The 8,109-nt window shown below is 33.9% G+C and overlaps 1 protein-coding gene across 1 annotated transcript; it reads left to right on the top strand.

Moving 5' to 3' along the window:
* The first annotated feature begins 4,403 nt into the window (after positions 1–4,403).
* Positions 4,404–7,273, top strand: LOC116028347 (annexin D4). Its single transcript, XM_031270036.1, has 6 exons — positions 4,404–4,539; positions 4,656–4,828; positions 5,775–5,990; positions 6,143–6,367; positions 6,750–6,818; positions 6,893–7,273. Exons 1-6 carry the CDS (start codon positions 4,443–4,445, stop codon positions 7,100–7,102), a joined length of 990 nt encoding a protein of 329 aa, XP_031125896.1. The 5' UTR covers positions 4,404–4,442; the 3' UTR covers positions 7,103–7,273.
* Positions 7,274–8,109: the final 836 nt, after the last annotated feature.

Below are 8,109 nucleotides of genomic sequence, written 5' to 3'. Positions count from 1 at the left end.
ATGATATCATAAAAATATTAAAAATCATTATATATTATTGGACTTAGTGACAGTGTGAGAATTATATCCAAAGTCAGCTAAGCTCATGCAATGATTCAACGTTTTGGGAGCGGCAACGGGAGCGTGGAAATTATGCTCAAAATCATTATTATTATTATATATAATATCTTCTTCTTGTTCTTCTTTTTTCAAATCAAGATTCGAATCTCGACAGTGGCAGTGTGAGAATTATGCCCAAAGTGAGCAGATCCCCCGTGCGCACATGGATTTGGCCATGTCTACTCAGTCATTGAGTCATCGTGATTTACATCATTCCAAATACTTTGTTAGGCCAGGGTGTGGGACCATTGGGATTGGAGATTCAACATTTTGGGAGAAGGAATTATATTTTTAATATTCTATTAATGAAAAAATTAAATATTAAGTTCTTAATTTTAAAATAATTAAGATCGATTTCATTGAATCCTCAATGACAACCAAAATGACAAATACAAAATGCAAATAATATTTAAGCAAATAAGAACACAAATACATAATTACAAAATATCAACACATCCGATCCCATATTTGAATACCGTACCATAAATAGTAATGACAACAATTATATTTTAAAAGAAAAAAAAAATCAAGGGCACCGTTCTCGTTGAGGTTGAGACCAGAGAACTCTATTAAATTAGATAAAGATTTTATTTATCTAAAATATTCCTTTTAATTGTTTTTAAGATATCAAATCAACAATTGTGTGTTTATGACTTTAAACAATCAAAATTTTTAGTTAAATATTACCTAAGTGATACTATATTGTAAATTAGGACTATAAAACAATAATTATAGTTCAAAAGTAAACGATAACAATAGATTTATTAAACACACTTTGCCACGATCTTCACGTACAAGATCAGAGCATCAATTTACAATGCCACGTTGAAGAGATTGATTAAACTACAAGAACTTTATCTTTTAAAATAATCATAATTTTCTTGTTATTTAAGTAATAGATAAGGCCATATACATGAAAAACGTGGTTAATTTAATAGAGATGTCGCGTCATTTTCTTGTCCAATCTTATCTTCTAACATGATGACAGGGACCCATGGCCATAATGACAGCTTGATTAGTTGTAGCCTGCAGTCCTGCATGGCTTAATTCACCGATTTAGTAAGGCTCTGATTGGTAGAGCTTATTTAGGAGCTTATAGCTTATTTTAAGCTACTAATAAGCTATAAGTTCTGTTTGGTAATGTCCCTAAAATAAGCTAATAGCTTAAAATAAGAGCTTATTTTTTAACGCTACGTTAGGTAACTTTTTAAAATAAGCTAGTAGCTTCCTAACATTTTTTCCATATTTAACCTTATTATTTTAAAGAAATGACATCATTTACTCTTCCCAATTAAAACATTTTTGGTTAAACCTTTTTTTACTCTTTCTCTTCAATATGTTTGGTTGTAATTTCAATTTGACATTTGTGTTTGAACATTGATTTTTGTATGAAATAATCTTATGAATTATAAGCATTTTGTTTTACTTTATATGTTTTCAAATATATGTTATTAATTTATATTTTATTAAAATATATTGATTTCACTATTTTATATTTTAATATATAAACAAACCTATTTAAATTGTATGAAGATGTCCCATTTAGTCTTTCTACATTTATCAGCTTATCAAAAAGTTAATTTTACCAAACACTTTTAAGCATAACACAGCTAGCTTAACAGCTTTTCAGATTTCAGCTTCGAGCTTATAGCTTTTCAGTTTTCAGCTACTTTTCAGCTTTCAGCTACCTTTTTAGCTAGGTTTGCCAAACATAGCCTAAGTAGTATTTAGGAGAAAAAATTAAAGTCCGAATTTCAACAGCAACAATATGAGAATTATGTTTAAAGTAAGCAAATTTCTTGTGAGCACCAGTATTTGGCCATGACTGTTGAGTTATTGAGTCACTGTGATTTATATCTTTCCAAATGTTCTATCAAGTCATGATATGAAGGGCCATTGAAATCAGGTATTCAATCTTTTGGGAGAAGCTTGGTTAGTTGTAACGTTTGAAGTATGTACAAAAATCATAGAGAGAATTTTTACAATAGCATTTACTGTTTGCCAAAAAATAAAATGTGAGATATTTTTGTTGCATGCTGTGCTTTTTGTTTGGACCTAATTAATATTATCAAAATACAATCTTTTTTCATCATTTTAGAATTTCCAATGTTATTTTATTGAAATGGTGAGTATATAATTTAGGAAAAATATTATTTTTGGTCTCTGAATTATTTCAATTTTGAAATTTTGATCCTTGTAAATTTATTCAAACAAATTTACTCCCTTAATTGTTTAAAATGTTGCACTTTTAACCCCTAATGTTATATAATTGTCATTTGTCAAACTTCATTAATATATGTGGTTGTTTTTTTTTGTTTTTTTTTATAAAAAATTTAGACTTAATATTCACTATTAAAAATAATGTTCCCATAGAGAGAGAGTAAAACTTTGACCATTGATATTGATTCTAGCTAAATGGTAAAATTAACTTCATAAAAAAGAGTTTGCTAATGGAATTTGATAATTGTATAACAATAGGGATTTAAAAGTGTAACATAATCAACAATTAAGGGACTAAATATGTTCAAATCAATTAATAGTGACCAAATTTTCAAAAGTGAAATAATTCAAGGACCAAAAATGTTGTTTTCCCTATAATTTTTTATAATTATAATATCAACTAGTAACAAATATGACCTCCAATGCATTAATACAACTACTTCATAATATTTTTGTTGGGTGCCACCGAGAGACCTTAAAAGGTGACCCTTACAATTTTATCATCTGTGACAAAGTGGCAATAGCATCAAGAGGGAGAAGGTTCTTCATATTATCTGAAGATTGATCAATCTCAATTCTCAACAATCCCCAAACTGTTAGTTTGATCAAGATTAGCTAGGAAATCAACACATTTATTTTCTCCTCTCAAGACTAGTGGAACCTTTGTAATTCTCATTTGATATCAAATATCTTTACAATTCACTTCATAATATAATTTCACATATTATATTGTGAAACTTTTACTACCTAGGGTTTTCCCCTATTAGACTATTCTTTTAGGATGAATTCTTCTTTTTGACTCAATGGAAATATCAACTATTGTATATCAAAAAAGAATTACTTGAAAGAGAATTATTTAGTGAAAAGAATGCCCAAAATGAAAATTACCTAGAATATTTTTCAATTAATAAGAACTTAAAATGATCATCCAATATAATTTGTTTGTTTAATTTGTTTTTTTTTAATGTACTAAAAATGTACTAAAAACATATAAAATCACAGAAACCCAAGAAAAGCCATCGACAAAAACCAAAACCTTGGAACGACCACATGGAAACTTTACTAGTTGGCATTGACTACCAAATTAGACCATCTTGTACTTTAATAATATTTTTTTAAAAAAATACAATGTAATCACTAGTCCAGCTGTTATAAATTATTTATTTATAGATACAATTTATAAAATACATAAAATCAAATTTGGCTATGAAGAAATTAATTAGATAATAGAATCATTTATTGATGTCAACTATAGATGAATCATGCGTATTTATTTTTTTATTAAGGCAAATCCCATCCAGACATCCATCCACACATGATAATTATCACATTTATAGTGATTTTTATTGTCTTTTAATTATTATTTCTTTATCATATGTTGTAAAGTAACAGTTGCATTGTTATTAGAATATATATATATATATATATATATATATATAGTTAAAATTGAAATAATAAAAAGTTTATACGCATTAAATATTATGGACTCCAAGCAACACGTGGACTATAGACTTTTTTGTACGGATGACGCAGAGTTTTGAACCCCATGACCTTTTGCATGGCTCTAATACCAAATTAAAGCATGTGCTCCATCTCAACTAAAAGCCTAAGTTGATAGTTGGACTGCACATTTATGTTTATATTATATTTATGCTCACACTTATGACCAATTTATGGGATTATGATATAGTCCAACGCAACTAGAAAATGTGGGTTATAAAACAAAAAGGAAAAAGAAGAAAAGAAAAGAATGATGTTAGATATACTTACAGTATGTTACATACAATATCATCCTTTATCACGGTTTCAAAAAGAGAATTAATTATAAATAATGAAAGACGAATAAACTGACATAATTTTCATTTAATTAAACATGCCCTTTTTCCAGTTCATCAAGAAAAAAAAAAATTATATACACCGAACTTATTAAATTCATTGATTGAAAGAGGACGCAGGTGTCAGTTTCGGTTTTCATAGGGCTATTACAGTCATTCCGTCGATTTAAAAAAACGGTATTGTTAATTATAGCGAGTCAAATGACGGGAATACCCTTACCATGATTGTATATATACAGCGGGGCTTTGAATGGTCTCTCCCCACAAAGGCGTTCTCGACAGCCATATATGTCTGTATCTATCACTGCCCCCACTAAAAACTCCGCGAACGGTTTAACAATGGCTGTCTCTGATGACCAAAAAATTCTCACAAAAGCTTTCTCAGGTGGATTTCGTTTTCTTTTCTAAGCGTATCCTTGTTTATGATCCGAGGTTGTTCGTTTGAGATTGGAATGAAAATTGTATTTGTTTATAATCCGAGGTTGTCTGTGGTGTTTTCAGGGCTGGGTGTGGATGAGAAGGCGTTTGTGTCGGTGCTGGCGAAATGGAATCCGAAGCACAGGCAATCCTACAGGAAGAGCACTCATCAATTCTTCAGGGATGATGAGAGGCAATTCGAGAGGTGGGATGATCATCATGTCCTCCAGCTCCGACAAGAGTTCTTACGTCTCAAGGTACCGGGATTTCTACCTTGAAAAGTTTAAGGTTGTGAGTAAATCTAGCACTCAAGTTGTTTGTTCTTATGCCAGAATGTGAATTCCACAGTTGTTATGTCTGCAAGTTTTAGGCGACCACTTACTTGTCAACATTTGCCTGTCTCAATTCACTTTACTTGCTAAGTTTAGAATTGAAGGTGTTTGTTCTTATGCAAATGTGTTGGGCGGAGTCTGGGGCCAAGTACATCACCATGTGACTAGGGAATTGTTGGGTGAAGGCGGGTAAAGAGTCAAGTCCAGCTTGATTAGCGAGTCCCAACAAGAGCAATTAAATTTGACTGGGCTGGGAGGGATTTGTTGGGCGGAGGCCAGTAAAAGCCAAGTCCAGCATCATGTGGCTAGGGGATTATTGGGTCGAGGCAGGGGATTGTTGCCCCGAAACCGGTAAGAGCCAAATCCAACACCATGTGACTAGGGGATTGTTGTGTGGAGGCCGGTAAGGGCCAAGTCCAGCACCATGTAGCTAGGGGATTGTTGGGCTGAGGTCAATAAAGGGTCAAATCTAGCACCCTGGCCTGGAAAATGTGTGGCGGTATAAGGAAATAAAATTGTGCCGTCCCTACAAGTTATAATTTTGGTGTAGTGGTAAGCACTTGACCTTAACAAAATGCGAATTCATGAGTTTCACCTAGATTAGGTTACAAGATTTTTCTTGCAGAAATCGAAACATGTTACCACTAGTCATCTTGTGTATTGAGTTCAGGGCATTTCTTCTATCAGCATATGCATTAAATTTGGCAGTTAATTTCTGTAAATCAACCACTGCACACTAATAATGTTGGATCCTTAGTAAACAAGACCATCTTAGCTTTTGACTTAGTACTTTGTCTGCCTGTGTTTCTTGTTGCGAGATCAACTGTATTAGTACAGTGTAATTAGTTATGTGATTGATTGATCATTTCAGGATGCAGTGGTGCTATATATGATGCACCCCTGGGAACGCGATGCACGCTTATTCAAGGAAGCATTGCTGAAAGAACCTCAATTCGATTTGCTTATAGAGACGGCCTGCACTAGGCCATCTGAGGAGCTCTTGGGAGCAAGAAGAGCCTATCATTCCCTGTTTGATCACTCCATTGAGGAAGATATAGCCTTCCACATCCAAACCCCTGAAAGAAAGGTATTAATTGTCTGATCTGACACAGACATTGTTTAGTATTAGTACTAGTACTAGGTTTGTGTGTGTCAATTTCAGTAGCTTATACTTTGCAGGCTTTGGGATTGATTTGTGTTTTGGTAACAATTAATCAGCTCTGGTTTATGCATTAACAGCTTCTGGTTGCACTTGTGAGCTCGTATCGCTATGAGGGACCAAAGGTACACGAAGACGTCGCAAAGTCTGAGGCTAAGGCCCTGGCTAATGCCATAAAACATGCTGGTAACAAGAATCTTGTTGATGATGAGGAGATTGTGAGAATACTGTCAACAAGAAGCAAGTTGCATCTCATGGCACTGTACAAACATTACAAGGAAATCACTGGCAAATTCTTGGATGAGGTAACATAACCAATGCTGTAGAAGGTGTCAGGCGCTAGTCGGGCACCGCCTGGGCGGACAAGTAATAATAGTAATAAAAACACATCAGTGTAAACATTGCACACCTAAAGAAAAAAAAATGCTAGGCCGAGTTGGGCACCGAGTTGACCGACTCGGGCTCCTAGTTAGCTGACTCGAGCGCCTAGACTGCCTAGTCAGCAGGCCGACTAATGTCCACCTAAGGGTAAAATCTCCTCAGCTTAGGGGCACCTAGGCAGCCGCCTTAGCTGATTTTTGCAACAGTGATCATAACGCACAACTTCAACATTGATTAAACAAACAAACAAACAAACAAAACCAACAACGTTTGCACTTCATCATACCTCTGTCTCACTGTCTGCAGGATCTTCATGCTCCCCTTTTGAAGCAAACCGTGCAATGCCTTTGCATGCCACAAGTGTATTTCAGCAAGGTCAGATACAACTGTTAAGCATATAATATATAAAATATAAACACGTAGTCTCACTATCAGCTTTTTATATACAGATTTTGGATGCGTCGTTGAGACTGGGGGTGGACGAGGCGGCTAGAGATTCGGTGACTCGGGTGATTGTTACCCGAGCAGATGAGGACATGAAACACATCAAACATGAATTTAAGACCAAGTACGGAGTTGCTCTGTCCGACAGGATTGGAGAAGTTGCCAATGGCAGCTACAAGGAACTGCTGCTCACTTTAGTTGCAAAGTCCGAATGATTCAGTGAACATTTTGAATTGAGTTTGGCCATTAATCTGATTTCCTCCATATATGTTTTTCTTTTCCCTGATAATCCACCTTCCTACTTTAATTTGCGGCTTTTGTATGATTTCTGTACTTTCAATTTAATGATCAATAAATAATAAATAATATTGATGAGTTATTACTAATTTACTTTTTTTTTTAGTCCTTCTAAATGGTGTAGAGCATCTCTATTAGTTTAGTTTTTACACAACTTTTCAAGTGCCAACTAGATGGGTAAAGTGGAAGGAAAAAAATGAAAAGCGAAAAAACGAAAAGGAAAACAATTAACAACAAGCGACCATTGGGCGTTGTTGGTGCACTTTTTTTTTCTTCTTTTTTTTCTTTTGAGCCCACAATAGGAGACAAGAATCAGTTCCTCCTGCACCATTTTTTTTTCTCTCCTCACACTCTTTCCTTAACATAAGCTTGACTTCCTCAAAGTCCACACCTAAAATCACATTTGGGGATGCACTTATTACTTTTGAATTTTGATTGATACTCAATATAGTTATCAATCAAATTAGAGATTTTTATTTAGGGTGTGTTTGGAAGCCCGGAAAATGACTTCCAGAAATCATTTTCCGGACATTGGCTGTTTGGCTACCATTGGAAAACCCAGTCAACGAAAATTGACTAGGGAAAATCACCCCAAAAGGACGGAAAATGACTTCCGCCCAATCATTTTCCGCCCTTTCACTGCACTTTGTTTACGTATGGTATGGTTTCCGCCGGAAACCAGAAAAATGCTCTGGTTTCCGGCGGACGGAAACCAGTCCTGCTAGGCATGCGGAAACCATATTTGGTTTCCGCCGGAAACGGGGGGAGGGGGGAGTTTTTTTTTTTTTTTTTTAAATAAATATTTATAATTAAAATATTATTTTTAATAATATTATAAATATTTTAATATTTTAAATAAAATAATAAAAATATATAATTCTAAAATTCTATTCATTTTCCAGAAAATGAACCAAACACATAAAAG

This window comes from Ipomoea triloba, chromosome 9, assembly GCF_003576645.1.
Source record: "Ipomoea triloba cultivar NCNSP0323 chromosome 9, ASM357664v1".
Taxonomy (NCBI): Eukaryota; Viridiplantae; Streptophyta; class Magnoliopsida; order Solanales; family Convolvulaceae; genus Ipomoea; species Ipomoea triloba.
This window is presented reverse-complemented; position numbering and strand designations above follow the sequence as displayed.